Source organism: Vigna unguiculata, chromosome 11 (genome assembly GCF_004118075.2).
Source record: "Vigna unguiculata cultivar IT97K-499-35 chromosome 11, ASM411807v1, whole genome shotgun sequence".
NCBI lineage: Eukaryota > Viridiplantae > Streptophyta > Magnoliopsida > Fabales > Fabaceae > Vigna > Vigna unguiculata.
The window spans coordinates 17,524,161-17,547,878 of record NC_040289.1 but is presented as its reverse complement, the minus strand read 5'-3'; the positions used below and the strand labels follow the sequence as shown (position 1 = coordinate 17,547,878).

Below are 23,718 nucleotides of genomic sequence, written 5' to 3'. Positions count from 1 at the left end.
TGTTGGCGTTCTCACTTTTAACCAAAGTACAGTCTCAATTAAAAGTGAGAACTTTTAGATTATCCGTAGTAAATTCAACCAAAGTACAGTCTCAATCAAATTTACTATGCCTAATCAAGTCTATCCTTTTATCTTCTCACCAAATAAAAAGCTTAATTAATCAAAGTAAAGTCTCAATTAATTTTCGTTAGAGTAAATACCTTTAATCAAAGTAAAGTCTCAATTATTGGTAAAAACTCATTTAATCACATGAAAGTTTCTAAATAAAATCAAAGTAAAGTCTCAATTAGATTTAAAAACCCTTGGACTCATATGAACAACATGCATATAGATTTAAAATCATTACTTTTTATGTGATTCAAAGATAAAAGACATAGATGAATGAAAACCTCAACAATAATAAAAAGAATAAAGAAATTGTTTCATTCTAACCTCAGAATCCATAATGAAATTACAATGGAATCAACACAAGAAGTTTAGCACTCCATGAATGCAAAATAAAAATAGAAGAATGGAGAGAAGAAAAGAGAGAGAAAGGAAACGAAATTAGGCACCCCTAAGGGTTCCTAAACTCTGAAGTCCCACACTTGTTTTTACTACATCTCCCTTGGTCTCTTTATATAGGACTTGGACTGGGCTTTTCGGTTGCTAAAACCTTTCAAATATCTTTTAAAATAAAGATAAAGATAAATATTCAAAGATATTTGGAGAGATCTAAACTATTTGACAAATATAGTTTGGTTAATAATTTATGATATAATTAAATTAATTAATTATATAAAGATATCTAATAAATTATTAACAAATAATATTTGCATTAATTTTCTCAATAAACCATTTTTAATCCTGTACTCCCTCTTCTTTGACCAGTCTTTTACCAGATTTGACCACTTTGACCAGATTTGACAAACTTTGACCATTTAGTGTCCATTGAGAGTATGACACGTGGCAGCTCCTTCTCTCTCCCAAATTAGGGTTTCGCAGAAGCTTGTAGTTGCTCCAACGGCGTGCGGCGCGGTGGCTCAATTGATTCGCGTTCTGTAGTGCAGATTCGAAGGTGTCTTTCTTCTTCGCCAATGGAGGTGTTGTTGCCATGGAGGTTCGTGAGCTGATGACGGAACTGTGGTGGCCGTGACTGGTTCGTGTAGGTTCTGGTTCTTGGGGGCTATGTTGGTTGCGCGAAGGATTTGCGATGGGTGTTGATGAGAACGGTGATGGTTCGCGTCTCCTCTACTTTGGCTCATGGTGGCTGTTGTAATGGAGGCGCTGCAGTTGCGTTCGTGTGCGAGGAAGATGCAGCGTGAAGGTGGTGATGGTGTGTGGAAGCTCGCGGTGGTGGAGTTGTTCATGTTTCCAGCGTGGTGCAGATGCAAACTGTTGTGGCTGGTGTAGGTGGGTCTGTCATTGCGGGTTTCACGGAAGCTGTAGGAACTCACATTGCGGAAATGGTTACGTGAAGGTGGGAGAACTCCGGCGAGTTGACGGTGGAAGGGCGAAGGTTGCCAGTGGTGCTGGTGGGAGAGGAGAAAATGAGGGTTAGGATTTCATGTGTGAGATGGAGGAGATGATGGCATGGCACGCCCTAATTGGTTCACATGCATGTGTAAGGATTAATGCCACATGTCAACATATGGTTGGCCTGATTTGAAAGTTGAGGATTGCCACATGGCAGCATCGAATTGAGTGGAGTTTAAGTGGTAGGAGGGGTGTAAATAAACATATTAGAGGGTGCATAATAGGTTTTTGATGAGACCCATTTAGAAAGAGGGTAGTGTATAAGTAAAAATTATGGTGCAGAAGTGATTTTTCTAGAACTTGCTAATTTCTACCTTATTAAAAGGTGTTTGTAATTTCAATCAATTTATTTTCTCACCTTTAAATAAGCTTAATCCTAACTTTAGTTGCATCAACAAACGTTAAAATAACCAAAAAATAATTTATGCAGCTAAAAATCACTTTTTAAGAAATTTTTATCACACACATTCAAATAGCTTAATTATCAGAATTATCAATTAAATCATTCTTTAAGCACATAAATTCAATTAAATACCTAGAATTAAACACTGAATGATTTTGCTGGCCGTGGTGCTGGTGGTCGTGGTGTTGGTGGCCGTGGTAGTGGTGGTGGTGGTTGTCCTATGGTGGTGGTTGTGGTGGTACTGATGCTGGTGGTCGTGGTGATGGTGGTGGTTTTGGTCGTGGTGGTAGTGGTAGTGGTAGTTGAGGCGGTGGTGATAGTTGAGGCGGTGATAGTCGTGATGTTGGTTTTCGTGGTAGTGGTGGTCGTGGTAGTGGTGGTTGTGCTGGTGGTGGTGGTTGTGGTTGTGGTGGTAGTGGTTGTGCTACAGTGGTGGTTGTGGTGGTGGTTGTAGTGGTGGTGGTGGTTGTGGTGGTAGTGGTGATGATGGTTGTGGTGGTGGTGGTGGTGGCCATGGTGGTGGTGGTGGTGTTTGCCAAGGTGGTTGTGGTGCTGGTGGTGGTTGTGGTTGTGGTGGTGGTGGTGGTTGTGTTTGCCAAGGTGGTTGTGGCGATGGTGCTGGTGGAGGTCATTGTTATGTTGCTTGTGGGCGTGGTGTTGGTGCCCGTGGTAGTGGTGGTGGTGGTGGTGGTGGTTGTGCTACGGTGGTGGTGATGGTGCTGATGGTGGCCGTGGTCGTGCTGGTGATAGTGGTGGTTAGGGATGGCAAATGGTGGTGGTGGTGGTGGTGGTGGTGGTGGTGATGGTTATGGTGATTATGGACGTGGTGGTAGTGGTGGTGGTGGTGGTTGTTCTGTTGGTCATGGTGGTTGTGGTAGTGGTGGTTTTGCTGCTGGTCGTGGTGTTGGAGGTTGTCGTAGTAATGGTTGTCATGGTGGTGGTGTTGGTGGTTGTCATGGTGGTGGTGGTGGTCGTCGTGGTAGTGGTGGTTTTGTGGTGGCGGTGCTGGCGGTGGTCGTGGTCGTGGTAGTAATGGTTATGGTAGTCGTGGTGGTGATGATGGGGGGGGGGTTGCCATGGTGGTTGTGGCGATGGTGCTAGTGGTGCTAGAAGTGGTCGTTATTATGGTTCTGGGGCCGTGGTGCTTCTGGCCGTGGTAGTGGTGGTGGTTATCCTATGGTGGTGGTTGTGGTGGTGGTGATGGTGGTGGTAGTGGTTATGATGGTGGTGGTGGTGGTGGTGGTTGTGGTGGTAGTGATGGTGGTAGTTGAGGTGATGGTGGAAGTTAAGGCGATGATAGTCGTGGTAGTGGTGGTGGTGGTGGTGGTTGTGCTAGTGGTGGTGGTTGTGGTTGTGGTGGTGATGGTTGTGCTATGGTGGTGGTTGTGGAGGTGCTGATGGTGGTGGTTATGGTGGAAATTGAGCTGGTGATGGTGGTGTTGGTGGGGTTGTTGTGGTTGTGGTGATGGTGGTGGTGGTGGTGGTACTGGTGGTAGCTAAGGTGGTGGTGGTGGTGGTTGCCAAGGTGGTTGTGGGGGTGGTACTCGAGGTGCTGATGGTGGCCGTTGTTATGTTGTTGGTGCGTGTGGTATTGGTACTCGTGGTAGTGGTGGTGGTGATGATGGTTGTGCTACAGTGGTGGTTGTGATGGGGATGGTGGTGTTGGTGATGGCCGTGGTCGTGCTGGTCATGGTGGTTGTGGTCGTGGTAGTGGTGGTGGTGGCCGTGGTGGTGGTGGTGGTGGTCGTGATTGTGGACGTGGTGGTAGTGGTGGTGGTGGTGGCTATGGTGGTGGTGGTGGTTGTTGTGGTAATGGTGGTTGTGGTAGTGGTAGTGGTGGTTGTGCTGTTGGTCGTTGTGGTGGTTGGAGGTTGCCATAGTGGTGGTGGTGGTGGTTGTGGAAGTGGTGGTGGTGGTGGTGGTGGTGGTGGTGGTTGTAGTTGTGGTGGTGGTTGTGGTGGTGGTGGTGGTGGTGGTGGTGGTTGTGGTGGTGGTGGTTGTGGTGCTCGTTGTGGTTGAGGTGGTGATGATGGCGGTGGTGGTGGTTGTGGTGGTGGTGGTTGTGGTGGTAGAGGTGGTGGTGATGGTGGGGGTGGCCGTGGTGGTGGTGGTGGGGCTGGTAGTCATGGTGGTGGTTGTGGTCGTGGTCGTGGTTATGGTGGTGGTAGTGGTCGTGGTGATGGTAGACGTGGTGGTAGTGGTGGCCAAAACAACATCTTATTCCAAATCTAGTGAGTTAGGCTTTGATTACCAAATGATGTGAATCCAAAGGGGTGGATTAGTTTTATGGATCTATCTAGGTTGGAATGCTAATAAGCAAGAAATTTGAGAAATTATTTAAAACGAGAAAATGGAAATAGATAAAAAGATGTAGTGGAAATTGATAAATGCAACAGTTCCAAAAATGAAAGAGAAGCCTAAAAGTTTAAACACACAAAGGAAAAAAAGACCTTTGATAAAACTTAGGGATTCTTGAACCACTCAAGAACTTGGTAGCATTACTCTCACTAAGATAGAAGAGATAAAACTAATATTTTCTGAATAAAACCCAACCTGTTTCATTGATTAAAAATGTTCAGCTTATATAGAAGCTTTAACCACTGAAATTAGAAAAGACACATTTATTGAAATTACATCCCACATAAAACTATTAATGATACTACTACTTAATGGCTGATTATAATTGAAATTATGGCAACCCAAAAGTCACCAAAAACAATTCAGCCAAGCATCCTCTTGGTCTCCCAAAGGATGATGACTAAGTTGCAATTGGGTCATCATTACAACTTGAAATAAAACTAAACTAGAACCCATTAATTGATTAAACCAAAACATAATTTGGTAAGCCAATTTTACAATGAATTGGACCATATTTAAACAAACTAATAACTTTAAAAATAAAAATAAAATTAACTGTAGCAAAATGGTGCATTAGTCCTTCTCCATTTGAGCTATGATGCGATTCATATCATACCCTCCTTCTTCGAGAAGATTCGTCCTGAATCTTAAAGCTTTATTTTTCTACTAGTTTTAATATAAGTTTATTATGATCTTGTGAAGGACTTTAATTTTCCACAACTTGAAACTAATTCACTTCCTCCAAGATCAAATTGAACTTGAATATATTCATATTTTTTCATTTCCAATGGTTGCAATTTGTGGAGCACCTCTCTTGCCAACACTACCCCACCTTGATATGTAACAATAAATAATTCCATGCGTTGTGTTTGACGAATTTGCTTCTCATCAGCGGACCAAATGCATAATAAAAGCATTGTGAACAAGCTTCCTTTTCAAACATGGAAGTTGGTGTGTTTCATTCACTTGCTTATCATTTTATTCATGTAAAACGACATCATAAACTGTTGAGAAAAAAATATTGACAAATAAATTTTCCATCACCTTTTCTCTACTTTCTTTTCTTTTTCTTCATTTTTCCTTCCTTCTACAGTTTCTATTGCTTATTTTTCTATTCTTTCTTTTTCAATTTTGTCATTCAGCCTATGTTGATCCTTATTTACTTGTCTTGGTGTCATAAATTTCAACTTCATTTTATGTCCCTCATGCCTAAAATAAAGCGAATGTTCATCAACATTGAGTGTTTTAAAACGAAGGCATGCCCATCCCAAAAGAAGATGGGAAGATCCATGGGAGCAATATCACATAATACTTCTTTCACATAATACTACTTAATGGATGATTATAATTGATATTATGGCAACCCCAATGTCACAAAAAACAATTCAGCCAAGTATCCTCTTGGTCTCCCAAAGGTTGATGACTAAGTTGCAATTGGGTCATCATTACATGATGAAGGCGTGACCACCACCACCACCTCCTTAGAAGCTCCCTCAAGAAGGATCACTAGAGGCATGTCTAGAGGGGAGTCTTCTATTCCATCATCTTTATCTTTGTTTTGCATTTCTTTAGTTTGAATTCCTTAAGTTGGTTTAGAGTTAACTTATTTTGGTTGACTTGTTGACTTTGACCCAAGTTGACCTTTTGACCAAGATTAGATTAACTTAAACCAACATGCTAATCCTTGTTTGTCTTATTTTTGTAGGTAATTAACAGAAAGTAGAGCATGGCTGGGTGGCACATGATGATTGGAGCACTTGGATGATGTGGAAGAGAGAGGAAAGCAAAAAGCAAAAAGCAAAAGGAAAAGTAGACATGTACCTTATCTCTTTTTGCCTTTTTGGTTTATTCCTTTGAAGGCTACTTGGTCTCCTTCCTCTTTTGGCCTAGAATCCTCATGGGAATGCATCCACCAATCATGATCCTTCACATGGCCGAGATTTCACATGTTCTAGGTTTCTAGGGTTTGCTTGTTAGTCCATTCCATGTTTTTGTATTTGCTAAAGGACCCCTATGAACTCCTATTTAAAGGGTGCTCCTTGTCTTATAAAAGGGTTGATCATTTTGTTGTTAAACTATTGTGTTTCAACCATTGTTTTTTTCGTGAGCTCTCCTTCCTAGAAGTGAACTCACCTTTGCCTTATTTTGCTTGCAAGTGGCGGCACCATCACTCATCTCTAGGGCTTGGTTGGCTTAGATCCCCCCTATGAGTGGTGTGCTTCTTCCATGCTTCATCTTCTATGCTTTCCATTTTTAATGTTTCTTCTTTCATTTATTCTTTAAGTGTTGTTGAATCCGTGTGTGTGTGTTAACTTGAATCCAACTCTCTTCTTCCTTTCATGAGCTTAAGAAATGAACCTTCACATCTAGATAGCATGCTATCTTAATGGCCAGTGGGAATTTTCAAAAAGCTTTCTTAAATAACTACACCATATTCCTAACTCTAAAAGAAAACAAGATAATTCATCATTACTACTTGAAATAAAACTAAATAGAGCCCATTAATTGATTAAACCAAAACATAATTTTGTAAGCCAATTTTACAATGAATTGGACCATATTTAAACATACTAATAACTTTAAACAATAAAAATAAAAATAACTGCAGCAAAGTGGTGCATTAGTCCTTCTCCATTTGAACTAGGATGCGATTCATTTCATACCCTCATTCTTCAAGAAGATTCGTCCCAAATGTTAACGCTTGATTTTGGTACTAATTTTAATATAAGTTTATTATGATTATGTGAAGGACTTTATTTTTCCACAACTTGCAACTAATTCTCTTCCTCCAGGATCAAATTCCACTTGAATATATTCATATTTGTTCATTTCCAGTGGTTGCAATTCATGGAGCACCTCTCTTGCCAAAACTACCCCACCTTGATCTGTAACAATAAATAATTTCAAGCGTTGTTCTTGTCGAATTTGCTACTCATCAGCGGACCAAATGCATAATAAAAGATGTAACATCCCGGTAGGATATTACTTAAAATAAAATAAAGTAAAAATAAAAAGAAATAAACACCTCATTTATTATTAAACCATTTCCCAAAAACGCGGGAAATTTTAAAAGTTTAAGACATTAATAATAAATTATTAATAGCCACATTACTCTAAAAAAACTCGTCATTACAAGATAAAAATCCAAAGCCATGAAAACTGAAATCAAATTACAAGATTTAAAATAAAGTCTTGCACTCTAAGCTAAAATTAGCAAAAATAAAGCCTGCTTTATGTCCATCAAGGTTTGAACCCGTGACCCTCCACTCATGAGGCCAAAGTACAACCACTATGCCAATTCACATTTAGTGATAATTATTATAATCCTATGATTATAATATCACTCACCAGTCACATTATATTATCAAAATAATAATAAATAAATTAACACACAAAGCATACATAGGACTTGAACCCAAGTCTTCCCACACAATAAAGTACTCTCAACCACTTAAGTTAGTACTTTTCCACATCATACCAATTAACCTTTAATGACTTCAAAGTTTCCCACCACCCGCATTTATTACTTAATTAATTAATTTCCACAGGTCTTACAAAAGACACTCCGATGCCTAAGTTAGCATCGGTGATGTCAGGATTTTAGAGGATAATTTAATGTGTAATCAATGCATAGAACAATGTGCTATTTATACCTTTTTATCTGTGGGTCCTACCTGAGATGGGCTTTTTGGCCCAATATTCTGTTTCTGGTGATTTCTGGATCCAATGGTATGGAGAGAAATTACCAGGAGGTCCTTCGAGGGTTGGCGGTGCTCGAGATTCGGTCATGAGGATCTCCATGGGTGGGTACTTTTCATCTGTCTTTATCATCTAGGCGGTTGCAGCTAGACTCAGATTGATTGGGAAGGGGTACTTAGTGCAAGGTAGGCGGCCTAGGGGGTTGTTGATGGCCGTATACCTAAGAGGGGGTATCCATCATAGGGTATGCAACCATGAGGTTTGCTGAGGGCTGCATACTTTAGAGGAGGATATCTTAGTACAGACTATGCGACCAGAAGGTTGTTGTTGAGGGCCGTATTGTAACATCCCTAAGGAATATTACTTAAAAATAAATGATAAAAGAAAATATTGAATATCATAAGTCGTATTATTATTACTTATAACATTAGTAAACGGGTTACAAGTTCCAAAATTCGTATTCATAAATGAAAACATAATAAATTACATATGAAAATCTCCTAGCTATAATCCCAAAGCTAGCCCTCACTCCGTCGCCTGAGCGTCCTCAGCGTCACCTGTATCAACATCTGCTCCTGTGTAACGAATCACACGATCATCGCCATACACAAACAACAAGGGTGAGCTGAGAAAATAAAAATCACATATATAAATCATACAAGATAAGTCATACACCCATCTTATTCAATCTATTTAGTTCTTGGCCAAGACCTTAACCCCAAGGCTTTATAGCCTTCAATCACACAAATGGTTAGCCTCGGAGTCAGGAATATGATGCTCACACAAACCTGCCCGCTTGTGGTCATGCGTCTACGAACCTCCCCGCTAGTAGTCCTGCTCTATGAACCTTCCCACTCGTAGTCCTTCTGTACGGACCTACCCGTCTGTAGTCCAACACATATGATCCACCAGCCCCGTACCTCCCCGCACATGGCATCTCTCAAACATGAGCATGTAACATACAAACCTACCTCGCTCGTATCCCCACGTGAGAGTAACTGGATATGAACCTCCCCGCTCATATCATCACATGTTAACCACCATCAATGAACCTACCCGCTCATGGCACAACATCTCCCGATCCAAGTGTAGTATCAGTGCTTAAACAACAGACAAAACAAAACAGGAACAACAACATTTCTCCTGACTCAGCCCACACGCCGCCAGGCAAAATCGTTCCAGACCGCTTGGCAGTACCAGCTCACCGCCAAGCGCCAGCGCCCTTCCAGTGCCACTATTTTCTAGTCACCGCCTGGCGAAGCACACCTTGTCGCCAGGCGCCATGCAATGCAGGAGTCCCTCTAGTGATTCCTATCGCCAAGCGGCACCAGCAGACCACCAGGCGCCATACCAGTAACTCCCTGCTACTGGTATTGGCACTCAAATTGGTTGGTTTTGCATTTCTAGAATACTCTAGGATAGATTTCACTCTTATTTCATCAGAGTTTTATTAGTTTCCAGCCCTATACCTTCCCACGTATAGCTCATGTACCTAAGCTAGACACATTTAGGTACTCTCTTTCCTCCCTCTAACAATGTTAATCATCACATCAGTACCAAGGCACTTCGTTTACAATCCAAATACCACAATTCAGGATCAATCCTCCTCTCATCATACTCATCTCGCACTACACTGCCATTAACCTTGTCCTACACAATATTGCATAATTACATGTCTTATATTTAAGGTTACAAGTCACTAAAGACACTTAAAGCCTATAATTCATAATCACAAATATTTAACAACAGAGATGCAGAATACTAGGCTTTCAAAATCTGACCCATTAACTAATGTTATCCTATTCTCTCCTTCTCCTTAACACGACTATCAACAACCCATCACGTAGTCATACCATCAACCTCCTTCCCAATCTTATACTCACTTACCTCAGTATATGATTTCGTACTATGTCCTTCTCTAATTACTAACAACACTCATAACCTCTTCCATACAACCAGCCCGAAACAATGCTCGTGGTGCCTCTGTCCCCGTCGCCGCCTGGTGGCAGGCTAGACGCCGCCGAGCGGTATATCAGAATCCAGAAACCCTCCAGGTTGCTGAACCCGTGATATGCCAAGCTGTCCAGAATTCAACCTATACTCCACAGCCAATATCATACGATGTATCACACCGAATTCATTGCCTAGTTTCCTTTGGCATTATATCCTCAATTCGCACATACCATGAACCCTAATAACTAAATTCTGATTCTACCCATTCAAACAATCCAACTCTATCCATGTTAAATTAGAAAGAGTATTCCCAAGCACCATCAGACCCCAATTCTACAAGATTACACTATCAATGCATAAACTCACCATCAGAAGTCTAAATGCCACTACACCAGACGCAAATCAATCAGAAAACGCGAGCACAGTCGCACCGCTTGGTGGATATTCATCCCTATCAGGCGGTTCAATCAACCAAAACCCAAAACTATGCACAAACCAATGAACCGCCTAGCGGCACATGCATACCCGCCAAGCGGTTTCTGGGCAAAACCCAGAAAACGCGAAAATAACTCCCCTTACCTGGATTTCCCGCTCTCAAACTCGAATTCTTGATGATTCTCTAACCCAAAAACTCTTTGAATCTTCCCTTGCACTCCCACACTATCTTCACCCTCAATTCTCTCAACTGTACGTGCCAAATCACTGAAATTTTGCTGCCTAAGGTTTACCTTCCAGTTTCCAGGCCTCTCTCTCGATAATCTCTCTCTCTCTACCTCATAATTATACTTCTTAAGTGCCCTTTAACACCATAAAACGAAAATTAGGTTATAATGTGCTTAATGTCTAGTTAACTACCCATTAGCAAAATGTTTTCAACCATTAGACTACCTCCCTTTACAGTTAGGGTTTCTATGCCTACCAAATATCATGCAAAAAGAAAGAATTTTGCCAAAAAGAATTTAGTTTTATTCTTAGCATGGTTTGAACCCACAACATGTCAATCACCCATTCAAGAGCATAACCAACTCAACCAAATTCATATTTGTGATTACTCCTACAATTTTAGGAATTTATCATCACATCAAGCATTCAATATACAACATCAAAAAGCATAACTTAAATAACATACAACTAGCATACATAGGACTCGAACCCAAGTCCCCTCACACAACCAAAGTACTCTCATCCACATGAGCTAGCATTTTTCCACGTCATAGCTCCCTACATTAAATGCTTTAAATGCTTCTATTTCCCGTAATTATTAACTAATTACTTATTTAACTATTTATTTTTTCTCGGGTCTTACATACTCTAGACGGGGTATCCAGCACAGGGTATGCGGCCGTGAGGTTTATCGAGGGCCGTATACTTACGTGACGTATAAACTTAGTGGTGCCTTGCTATTGTGTTTTGGTGTTTTACAATTTTCATTAGTGGCCTTTGTCTGTGTATCCTATAGATATACCAGCCCCCCTAGTCTTGAGGAAAGAAGTGACGTATAGACTTATTGTAATGGTGTAGCTGGGTTGTTTATGCTGGATGTTTGTTTTCGTTTGATCGCTATGTTGGGTTGCTGGTGAAAATAGGCTGCTATGTTGGCTTTGTTGTGAAGTTGGGCCGCTATCCTTGGATGGTTTGATTAGTGCCGCCATGTTTGTTGCACCAAGCTGGGTCGTTATCTTTGTATGGTGTGAGTAGTGGTGTCGTGTTTGTTGCACCAAGCTGGGCCGCTATCTTTGTATGATGTGAGTAGTGCTGCCATGTTTGTTGCACCAAGCTGGGCCTCTATCTCTGTGAGCTTTTGTTGGTTTTGACATTTGGTCAAAGGTTAGGTGCGTTGAAGGGACGTGACTGTTGGTTGGCCTGTTTGGTGTCAGATTGTGTTTTTCGAGGTGACTTTTGGCGGCTGGGCCTTAGGTTTTAAAGAGACTTGAGTGAAGGTGGGGGGTTTCGAGTGTGATCTTTAAATATGGGTGTGATTCATTTGTTCTTAGTCGTGGTTTTTGCTTAGGATTCTTGCGTGATTTTGTGTTTTTTGTGGTTTTGCTGCATGTTGTTATTTTGCTGCTTGTTGTTGGCCGACTTGTGAGGTATGTCGACTACTTCTTCCAGTGGTTCTAATGCTGGCGATTCAGGGGTGAGTTTTGGTGGTCTTACGTTAGAAATTTTTAGTTCATCTTAATCTTTGCGTATTGAGACGAAGCGGGAGGTTCGTGAGGATCCAGCGAATGAGCACGCTGAATCGCTTTGGCCGAGGAGGGATGGATATGAGTGGGTGTCTGAAGGAGTCAGGACTTGCTCTTCGAAGTATTGATGGTCTAGGCTCCTTAAGTACTGGCTGAATAGTATAAATTTGTTTGAGAGGGGTGCCAACCCGAGTATGGTTGCTATTGAGCGGGTGAGTGCTGTAGAGGCCGTGTGCCATGGTCGCGAGGGGTTGGAGGGCGACTTCTTTTATATGTATGCATGTATGTTTATGAAGCTTCATGTACGTTTGCCATTAGATGAGTTTACTATGGGAGTTCTCCGCCTTTTAAACGTGGCGTCGACACAACTACATCCGAACAGTTGAGGAAGCTTACAGGCCTTTCGGCTGATTTGTAAGGCGTTGTACCTGTCTTCGACACTAGAGAGCTTTCTTTACTTTTACATTACTCCTCTGAGGGATCCTTTATCGTGGGTGTCGTTGGTGGGGAGGCCAAAGATTAGCTTGTTCGATGGTTTTACTTAGTCTTTTAAGAAGTTTAAAGATGGTTTCTTTCGTGTGAGGGTGCTTCCTACCGGGCGTTCATTATACTATGATGATGGAGGGCGTCCTAAGTTCCTGTTTTATTGGACAGCCTCGCCTGCTCTAATGGATCCGGTGACTAAGGAGATGTTGGATATGGATAGTCGGCAGATGGTGGATGTGTTAGAGACATTACCGACTAGGGTTCCGGTGAAGTGGGTTTTGTGTTGCTATCTGACGGATAATCCAGGCAACGATCTTTGCGCTACGTTCTTGCGTTTCCTTTGTTCTCGTGTTGAACTAATCTGAATAAAAAATTATGTGCAAGTGTGATGGCACATAATGCGAAGAAAGTTGGTGGGGAAGTCGACTTGTTTGCGAAGATTAGGGACAAGATGGCAAATGCGGCGAAGGGTGACGGGTAGTCGCAGGCTCCAAACCTAGTTGGTCTTGTCGTTGATACTTATCGTCCGTCGATTTCTAAAAGGCCGGCTCCATCAAAGATTAAAGGCATTGGGAAGGATCAAAAGAGGTTGAGAGCTCTTGCAAAGACTGGTGGCGTTGGCTCTAGTGGGTCTAGTAACCCGGATCGTGGGGGCTTTCAAAAAACTAAGGTACAGATGAGGAAGGGTGTGGAGTTTAAAGTAAGCGACACTGAGGTGGTAGTTGTGCAGGCTGCAGATCTGGGGTTAACTATGCGGGCTATGATCGAGTACTTGGCTCGTGGCGTGGTGTTGAGCAGGAGGGTTGCTACTACGTTGCGGGAGGAGTTGGCTGCGGGTGACAAGAAAAAGTTGTCAGAGGGGATTGCTTCCTTAAAAGGCCAGTGGCACCGTGATCAGCTAGCTTGGGCAGATGAGAAGAAGAAGTTAGAGGCTAAGGTGAAGAGGCTGAAAGGGAGTGTTGTGGGTGTGGAGAAGAAATTGAAGGCGAAGCAAGTTGAGCTGGACGAGATGAATACTGCAAAGGATGCTGCAGCAAAAGAGGCGGCTAGCGAGATTTACGATCTTCAACAGGCCGTGTATAATGAGCATGTTAATGGCTTTCAGAAGGCTTTGAGGCAGGCTGAATTTTTGTATAGGGAGGTTTCTGTCACTAACTGCCTTGTTTTTCTATAATAATAAGTCAAACAATGTGTAGTTAAATTGATAAAATTGGGCTTGACTAAACCCAATAGGAGATTTGGCCATGAGCTACCAAAGGTCAAAGGTGGACTAATTGGAAGTCAACATTCCTTCCTACACCTCATGGATCATGCATCCCATGGAGCCAAGTCCATACTCCACCCATGTGCCTTCTTCATCTAAGGGCTAAGAGAGTGTCTTCTTTTCAAGGTCTTCATCCAAAGGTGATGAAGGATTATCTTGTTTCCTTTTAGAGTTATGAATATGGTGAAGTTGTTTAAGAAAGCTTTTTGAAAATTCCCACTGGACATTAAGATAGCATGCTATCTAGATGTGAAGGTTCATTCCTCAAGCTCATGAAAGGAGGAAGAGAGTTGGATTCAAGCTTAAACACACACGGCAATAACAACACTAAAGAGGAAAATGAAAGAAGAAACAATAAAAATGGAAAGCATAGAAGATGAAGCATGGAAGAAGCACGCCACTCATAGAGGGGGGATCTAAGCCAACCAAGCCCTAGAGATGAGTGATGGTGTCGCCACTTGCAAGCAAGATAAGGCAAAGGTGAGTTCACTTCTAGGAAGGAGAGCTCACGAAAATTTAATGGTTAGAAACAAAATGATCAACCCTTTTACAAGACAAGGAGCACCCTTTAAATAGGAGTTCATAGGAGTCCTTTAGCAAATACAAAAACATGAAAAAGGATTAACTAGCAAACCCTAAACCTAATGTGAGAGTGAGTCTTGACCAAGTGAAGGGAGATGATTGGTGGAGGCATAAACCACAAAGGCAAAAGGAGACAAGGTACATGTCTACTTTTGCTTTTGCTTTATGCTTTTTGCTTTCCTCTCTCTTCCACTTCATCCAAGTGCTCCAATCACCAAGTGCCACCTAGCCATGCTCTACTTTCTCTTAATTACCTACAAAACAAGACAAACAAGGATTAGCATGTTGGTTTAAGTTAATCTAATCTTGGTCAAAGGTCAACTTTGGATCAAAGTCAACAAGTCAACCAAAATAAGTCAACTAGAAACCAACTTAGGGAATTCAAATTAAAGTAATGCAAAACAAAGATAAAGGTGATGGAATAGAAGACTCCCCTCTAGACATGCTTCTAGTGATCCTTCTTGAGGGAGCTTCTAAGGAGGTGGTTACGCCTTCATCATCCTCCCCTTCTTGGAGAGAATTCAACCACGAATTCTTAAACCATTCTTTGGGGGAGGCCAACCCTTGATGGCCATCACTTTTTCTTGGTCCACATGGACCCCATGTTGATTTATTTTGAAACCTAGGAAGATCACATGATCCATCCCAAACACACATTTCTCCATGTTAGCATACAAAGATGCTTTCCTTAAGGTCTCTAACACACTCCTTAAATGATGCAAGTGGTCATCTTGAGACATACTATAAATGAGAATGTCATCAAAGTACACCACAACAAACTTTCCTAAGAACTCTCTAAGAACATGGTGCATGAGTCTCATGAATGTACTAGGTGCATTGGTCAAGCCAAAAGGCATGACTAACCACTCATATAATCCAAACTTAGTCTTGAAAGAGGTTTTCCATTCATCACCTTCTTTGATTCTAATTTGATTGTACCGACTATTCAAGTCTATTTTGGAAAATATGGTTGCACCATGTAACTCATCAATCAAATCATCTAATCTAGGAATAGGATGCCTATACTTGATGGTTATGTTGTTGATAGCCCTACAATCTATGCACATTCTCCATGTTTCATCCTTTTGGGGACAAGAATCATGGGCATTGCACAAGGACTCATGCTATGTTGCACCCACCCCTTTTCTAACAACTCATTCACTTGTTTTTGAATTTCCTTAGCCTCCTCAGGACTAGTCCTATAGGCTGGCCTATTAGGCAAAGATGAGCCTTGTATGAAATCAATTTGGTTTTCTATACCTCTTAGGGGTGGGAGACCCTTTGGAGGTTCTTGAAAAACATCTTTGAACTCATCTAAGACTAATGACAAGTCTAAGGGACATCTAGAGTGAGGGTTTTGGAAGGAGGGGGAAGATTCACTAGGATAAGCTAGGAAGATGAGTTTTTGGGCAAGCATTACCTTCTTTACCCCTTTGAGGGTGATCATGCTCTTCTTGGACTCATTGCCATGCCCTTGCGCCTTCTCTTCTTTTCTTTTCTTTATCATTTGCAATTGGTCCTCATTGACTTCTCTTGGTGAAAGAGGTAGTAATGTGATCTTTTTGCCTTGGAAGCTAAATGTAAATTTGTTGGCATGGCCATCATGAAAAGCTTTCCTATCAAATTGCCATGGCCTTCCTAATAAAATGTGGGTTGCTTCCATGGGCACTAAGTCACATAATACCTCATCTTTGTAGTTTCCAATGGAGAAGTTAATAAGGACTTGTTTGTCCACTTTAATCTCACCTTCCTCACTAAGCCAAGAAAGCTTATAGGGCTTGGCATGAGGGATGGTTTTTAAGCCAAGCTTGTCCACAACCCTTGTGCTAGCCACATTAACACAACTTCCACTATCAATTATGAGGGAGCAAGTTTTGTTGTTGATTTGGCACCTTGAGTGAAAAATATTTTCTCTTTGGTTTTCAAATTCTTTAGGCAATTGGCCTAGCATGCGCCTAACCACCAACAAACCTCCTTCATTAGGTTTGATTTCATCCTCACTTGAAGATTGGGAAGAAGTGTGGGAGGAAGAACTTTTAGGGGAGGGGGGAGAAGAATGTTCACTTTCAACCTCTCCTTTAGGGTTCAAGATCATGTTCCTTTTTGTTGGGCAATTTGAAGCAATGTGACCATAGCCCAAACACTTAAAACATTTGATGGAACTAGTTCTTGAATTTTGAGAAGAGTTTGCATTTTCATGGGAGGTTCTAGACGAATTGGTCCTAGGTGGGTGGTCTTTGGAAGGAGGTTTCTCATCCTTTCTTTCTTTTCCTTTCCAAGTTCTAGAGTAGTATTCATTGTATGAAGTATTCCTCTTGGCCTCTTGTTTCTTTTTCAATTGACTTTCAACTTTTAAGGCCAAGTGTAAAATTTTGTCAAGAGTGGAATACTCATACAACTCAACTACATCTTGAACTTCTCTTCTAAGACCACTCACAAATCTAGCTACCTTTTCTTCTTCACTTTCAAATTGGAGTCCTACTTTGAGAAGCATTGACTCCATCATTTTAAAATATTCATTCACACACATAGACCCTTGTTGAAGCCTTTGGAGCTTCAAAAGAGTCTCCCTCCTATAGTAGGAAGGAACAAATCTAGCGCGCATCAAAGTTTTAATGTCCATCCAAGAGGCCGCGGGTGGCTCTTGGTTAATATTGTCCATACACAATTGATGCCACCATGTCATGGCATAATCTTCAAATTCTAAAACTACTAAATCTACTTGTTCTTGATCACTAACTAAATGAATATTGAAGATTTGGTCCACTTTTTGCTCCCACTCTATGTAGAGGTTTGGATCATTCTCCCCCTTGAACTTTGGAATCTTGATTGGTGGAGGTTGTCTTTGTGGGAGTTGATTGCGCCTTCCACCACCATCATAGTCGTGTCTTCTTCTTCTTCCACCATGGCTAGAGTCCTCGGAAGAGGACCTCCTCCTTCTCCTCTCATCTTCCCTAAGCTCAAGTCTTTGGATGTGCTCTTGTAGGAAGATCTCACTTTGCCTCCGATCCGCCCTCAATTGGTCAAAAGTTTCTCTCCTACTCACTTCCATCTCATGTAAGATGTTGGCAAGGGTCATTTGTTCACTTTCTTGGGCCATAGGAGTCACCATGGGAGGAGAATAAGGTGAGACCGACTCCTCTTCTTCTACCTCCAAGATTGGATCCATATTCATGTTCCTACACCAAATACTCACCAAAAACCGAGACAAGGAAGAGGTTAGCTAACAAAAAATTCCAAACCCGAGACCAAGTGTGGTCTTCTCAAGCACCCAAGTGTTTTTGATCACACTCCCAAAGCACACAAGCAAGGCTAGCACTCAAAAAGCTTCCAAACAAGTGAAAATACCTTTAAAGAGATGAAAACCTTTTCAAAGCTCAAACAAGTGGCTCGACCACAACACTCTAGGAAGACAAGGAAAAGAAAACTACTAAGACAAAACAAAGATTACCTAAAGACAAGCAAGAAAAGCTCAAAAAACAAGAAAGTTTAACTTCTAAGGAAACTTGTTTTTAAAGACAAAACTTGAACAAGACTAAAGCAATGAAAAGCACTTTCAAAGACTCTATGGAAAGCATTTGAACAAGCCAAGATTATACCTCAAATTATGCATACACCAAAAAAGATCATAACCAAGTTAAAGCATGGAACTAATTTGCCAATATCACCCAAAATCCAAGTATAAAATTTGGTAGCATAACACCAAGCAACACATTAGCTCTCGGCCAAACTGTTTTTGGTCATGAAAATAATTTTTCTTTTCAAAACTAGGTACTTAAGATGATGAGAAGGATATTTTAGGGTGTCTTGAACACTTAGTTCCCAAAAAAATTAGGTCAAAATCAATTTCAAGGAGCATACAACAACAAAAGGCATAGATCTCATGCAATAGCTCAAATACTTAGAAACAAGAACAAGAAAACTCAAAGAAGCATATGACAAGAGACTCAAGCATCCAAAGACATGTTATCCAACCACATTTAGGAGCAAAAGAGTCACAAAACCGAAGCCAAAATTGCCACAACATAACCTGAAAACGTTGTTTTTCGCATTCTCGGCAGCTCTGACCTTTGCTCACTCATTTGATCATAACTCTCTCCACAGAACTCCAAATGCGTGAATTCTTTTTTTGTTGGAAACTAGACTCACAGAGCTTTCTTTTGATATAAAGAACGTTACTTTTGGACCACTGAGGTAGCTGCAGTATTTTTTTCAAAAACGCACACGTTGCTGCCAACACTGTTTTTATGTGGACCATTCAAAGATAGCTACACAAGACAAGGTTAGAACATGAAAACACTATATTCAAGGACAACCAAAGCTCTAGATACCAAATGATGAAGGATTATCTTGTTTCCTTTTAGAGTTATGAATATGGTGAAGTTGTTTAAGAAAGCTTTTTGAAAATTCCCACTGGACATTAAGATAGCATGCTATCTAGATGTGAAGGTTCATTTCTCAAGCTCATGAAAGGAAGAAGAAAGTTGGATTCAAGCTTAAACACACACGGCAATAACAACACTAAAGAGGAAAATGAAAGAAGAAACAATAAAAATGGAAAGCATAGAAGATGAAGCATGGAAGAAGCACGCCACTCATAGGGGGGGATCTAAGCCAACCAAGCCCTAGAGATGAGTGATGGTGCCGCCACTTGCAAGCAAGATAAGGCAAAGGTGAGTTCACTTCTAGGAAGGAGAGCTCACGAAAATTTAATGGTTGAAACACAATAGTTTAGAAACAAAATGATCAACCCTTTTACAAGACAAGGAGCACCCTTTAAATAGGAGTTCATAGGGGTCCTTTAGCAAATACAAAAACATGAAAAAGGATTAACTAGCAAACCCTAAACCTAATGTGAGAGTGAGTCTTGACCAAGTGAAGGGAGATGATTGGTGGAGGCATAAACCACAAAGGCAAAAGGAGACAAGGTACATGTCTACTTTTGCTTTTGCTTTATGCTTTTTGCTTTCCTCTCTCTTCCACTTCATCCAAGTGCTCCAATCACCAAGTGCCACCTAGCCATGCTCTACTTTCTCTTAATTACCTACAAAACAAGACAAACAAGGATTAACATGTTGGTTTAAGTTAATCTAATCTTGGTCAAAGGTCAACTTTGGATCAAAGTCAACAAGTCAACCAAAATAAGTCAACTAGAAACCAACTTAGGGAATTCAAACTAAAGTAATGCAAAACAAAGATAAAGGTGATGGAATAGAAGACTCCCCTCTAGACATGCTTCTAGTGATCCTTCTTGAGGGAGCTTCTAAGGAGGTGGTTACGCGTTCATCAAAAGGCTAGGAAGATGCCTCCTTATCCAAGCCACCATCCAAGGGTGATGATTAAAGCTTCTCCTCCAAGCTTGATCTAAGGGCCAAGAATTAGTCTAGCTTTTAGGCTCACATATAAAAGCCAAAAGTAGACCATTTGTACATTTTAACTTTTGAAATTTCTAATAGAATGTTTGTGTTGAGATCACTCCACTCTTCTATTATTTTGAGAGCACACATGGCTAACCTTCTCCTTCATCTCCTCTAGCCACCTTCCATACCATAGCTTCACTTCTACTCTTCATCTTCACCAAAAACCTCCATTGCCTAGAGCTCTTCTTGCTCTTATCTTCATTTCCGTTGTATTTCATCTTCTTTTTGGTGTCTTCCATGGATCTTCTTCCTCTCCTACACCAAGGACGTCCATCAATTGGTATCTAGCGCCATCCAAGCCTTTGGTGCATCCCTCCTCTTGGTTTGGGTAAGGTTCTTGGTCCATACTTGTCTCTTGTTTTCAATTTTCGTTTTGTCTCTCTTCTCCACTGTTTTGTTCACTTTTGCTGCTGTTTTTTTGATGTTCTTGTGCTCTCCACCGTTTGACATTGAGGCTACATGAATCTCCATTGATTCATCTTGTAGTACTCCTTGCTTCATTGGTGCAAATCTGTTTTAGGTTCCATTTTCGTTTTCCAGCACTTGTTCTTTTCTTCCTTGCTGTTTTTCTTCATTTTAATCGGTGCATCTTTCAATTTTAAGTTCCTTATGTTGTGTTTTGTCCTAAGTCATGTTTTAGCACTTTAATTCATCTTAATTTTCGTTCATATGACTGAAATCTGCACTTGCTTGATGAGAACCAAGTCCTACATCACACATAATGAGCTATGAACTTCAAGTAATGCTTGTGGATGTGTAAGGCAATGGTCTCACTATTTTTCGTCCATTTCACCGATTGGATTGTGCTTTTGAGTGTTTAAGATGTTCTTCTATGATTCATACTTTATTTTAGATCATAATCAAGTTCATTCATCTTGAATTTTCATAGAACATCTTACAATTTCCGTGAGCAATTCTGCTCCAGTCTGTTTTTCCAGTTTTCACTGCACACAAACCTACTAATTTGAGATTTTTCATGACTCACTGCTTGGTCCAAATTTTAATCTGAATTTTTCCTCATTTAGCTAACATCCAGACAAAAAAAAACAAAAAAATAATCATTCAAAAATGTTGAGTACAAAAAAAAATGAAAAATCAGCGAAGTTGAGGCAAATTTTCACGTTTTCTGGCGTAGTGGTCTTGGGAATTTTATGTTTTACTACTGTTTTGTGCGATTTATGGTGCTTTTAAGTGCTCTTTGTTATTCTAATTGATTCCTTGATTGTGTACTCTATATTGGCTTGAGTTTGCCTTCAATAAAAGTGGAATTTATTCCCTCAATTTGGCACAAAATTGCAATGAGTACAGTGGATGTTTTTGAGCACTTTTTCTTCTCTGTTTTCAGTGTTTTTTCATCTATTCTAGTGCATTTCTAGGTTCTTTTTTGTGGTGCTTGCCTTTCTTTCCAGCCTTTAATTTCTTGCTTGTCACTTCTTGAATCTCCTTCTAGTCATGTTTCATTTCAATTCTCTTTTGGTTTAACATTTCTAATTAGCTTTTCTTGCTTTCTCCTTTGTTTGGGTTCATATACTTGACTCTTGGTTATTGGTTGTGATTGATGATGCTATGAAGTTTAGAATGGTTTCTATGATTTGGTAGCATCTTAGGTGGTGGATATTGAAGTAGAATTTTAGCTTGTGTGCTTATCCTTTTCCTTACCTATTGAGAGTTTTGGACCTATTCATTTGAGAGTGTGTGTGCTAATTCCATTGCTTGGTATAGTTTTCTTGCTGTTTTGTTTTTTTTGGTGCAAGTTTGGTGGCTGTTTTGGCCTTAAAACCAAGGCTATAATTGTTGTTTTGCACTTCATTTTGGTGGCTTAAGGTGCTTACAAGTGCCTTACTTGGTGGTGGTCTTTGTTCAAATCAAAAGGAGCCTACAAGCCAATTTGGGGTTGTATTGTTTCTTATTTTTTTGGCTTTATTTCTTTGTACTTTGTACTTCTTTTTGGCACATCTTATTTGGTACCATTTTGAAGCCTCCTTGATTGTGAAATTGCATCTTTTGAGCATCAAAATTTGAGATATTAAGTGGCTTGAGGTTGCTTCATTTTGAGTACCAAATTAGTGAACCAAATTTGCTTTCAAGTTCTCAATTGTATCCATGGCCTACTTAAGTGTCTTGGGGAACCAAAGGTATTCAATCCCATCTCTTAAGTAGAACCTTTTTCATATTATAGTGCAACGTTTTAGTAAGTGAGTGTGTTGAAAGTTCTAAGTGCTTCCTCACCTTGCTTTTAGGCCTCATAGATTAGACGCTTAGTGGTTTTAATTTGTGAGACCAAAGTTTCTAAAATTTTTGCCATTTAGGAATCCGTTTTTAGTGTTAGTCTTTTCTTTTCTTTGAGTCTTGTTTGTGTTTATTTGTGCTTAGTGTCTCAAGTGATTCTACTTACTTAACCTTAGACAATTGTGTGATCTTTGAAACCTTTTGCAAGTACATCTTGGCAAGGATTGGCCTTGGTACTTAAGAAGTCTTTTAGACTCACCTCGCCTAACCTGGAGGTCTACTTGTGCTTGGTTTCTTCTTTCACCATTTTGTTAAAGTTCTAAGTTCTTTCAATCACCATGAGCACTAGAAGGGCTACTCGTGCTAGTACCCAACATCAACAACAAGTTGATGAAAACAACCTCGACACAAGTAGTGATGATGAGGTTGAGGTTGATCCTAGAGTCCTAAATAATCTTTCTCAAGAGGTTAGGGACTTTAAAATCAAATGGCTTCCATGCAAGCCAATCTTCAATTAATTGCCAATCAACTTACCCCTCCCAACCATAATATTCGTGCCTCTCCTAGGCCTTCTCGTGCCCCTTCAAGGCATGAGTATGATTTTGAAGAGGAGGAAGATGAGCGCATTAACCTTAGACAATCGCATCGTGTAAGAAGGCAAAGGCGCATACCTCCTCACCCAAAGGAAGTCAAAATTGATTTGCCTCATTTCTATGGAAAGGATAATGTTGAGGTTTTTCTTGATTGGGTTGCGAAAGTAGAACAATTGTTTGAGAGTCATGTTGTGGAGGAAGAGAGGCGTGTGTCTCTAGCTACTATTAGCTTTCAAGGGCATGCTCTTAATTGGCAGACTTCCTTAGTCCTCCAAAGAAGGAGAAAAGGGCTATATGATATTGAGTATTGGAATGATCTTAAGGAAGCCCTTCATGCCCGCCATTTCCTTCCTACTACAAAAGGGAGCTCTTGGACAAGCTCCAAAGGCTCCAACAAAGATCTATGTCTATAGAAGAGTATAGACAAAAGATGGAGCTCTACATCATGAGAGTCGGAATTGAAGAAGACGAGAAACTTACCATTGCTAGGTTCTTAAGTGGACTCAATTACAAGATAAGAGATAAAGTTGAGTTGCTCCCCTACCGCAATTTTAATGATCTTGTTCAAATGAGCATCAAGGTGGAGCAACAACTTTTGAGACGTCCTTCTCGCAAGGATTCTCCCTCTTTTTCTAAAAGTGATTTTCAAAAGAAAGATTTTTCAAAAGAAAAAGAGTCCACTCATAAGAGCCTTACATAGGTAAGTGACAAGGGTGAATCCTCCACCAACAAAAGAGGTAGTGACATCAAATGTTTCAAGTGTCTAGGTAGAGGTCATGTGGCTGCTCAATGCCCTACCAAACGCACCATTGTGCTTAAGGGCAAAGACCTCTACACTAGCCAAGATGAGTCATCTTCAACTGACTCCGACACTTCTCATTTTAGTGATTCTCAAGAACATTCATATCCAAATGAAGGGAAACTTTTGATGATTAGGAGGCTTCTCAATAACCAACCTTGCATTCCTCTCAATGATCAAAGAGAAAATATTTTCCACATAAGATGTGAGGTTTTGAAAAACACTTGTTCT

The 23,718-nt window shown here is 40.6% G+C and overlaps 1 protein-coding gene across 1 annotated transcript; it reads left to right on the top strand.

Annotated features, from left to right (window-relative positions):
* Positions 1-2,431: 2,431 nt before the first annotated feature.
* LOC114170222 (acanthoscurrin-1-like) lies at positions 2,432-12,270 on the top strand. Its single transcript, XM_028055710.1, has 5 exons — positions 2,432-2,587; positions 2,669-3,012; positions 3,555-3,697; positions 11,940-12,018; positions 12,132-12,270. The coding sequence occupies exons 1-5, from the start codon at positions 2,432-2,434 to the stop codon at positions 12,268-12,270; spliced, it is 861 nt and encodes a 286-aa protein (XP_027911511.1).
* Positions 12,271-23,718: the final 11,448 nt, after the last annotated feature.

What these genes read in the sequence shown, in the direction of transcription:
- LOC114170222 (XM_028055710.1), top strand. Translation starts at nt 2,432, where the DNA reads ATGGTGGTGGTGGTGGTGTTTGCCAAGGTGGTTGTGGTGCTGGTGGTG. An exon ending in CCATGGTGGTTGTGGCGATG is followed by an intron (nt 3,013 to 3,554) that starts GTGCTAGTGGTG and finishes GTTGTGCTACAG; the next exon opens with TGGTGGTTGTGATGGGGATG. An exon ending in GTTGTTGGCCGACTTGTGAG is followed by an intron (nt 12,019 to 12,131) that starts GTATGTCGACTA and finishes ATTGAGACGAAG; the next exon opens with CGGGAGGTTCGTGAGGATCC.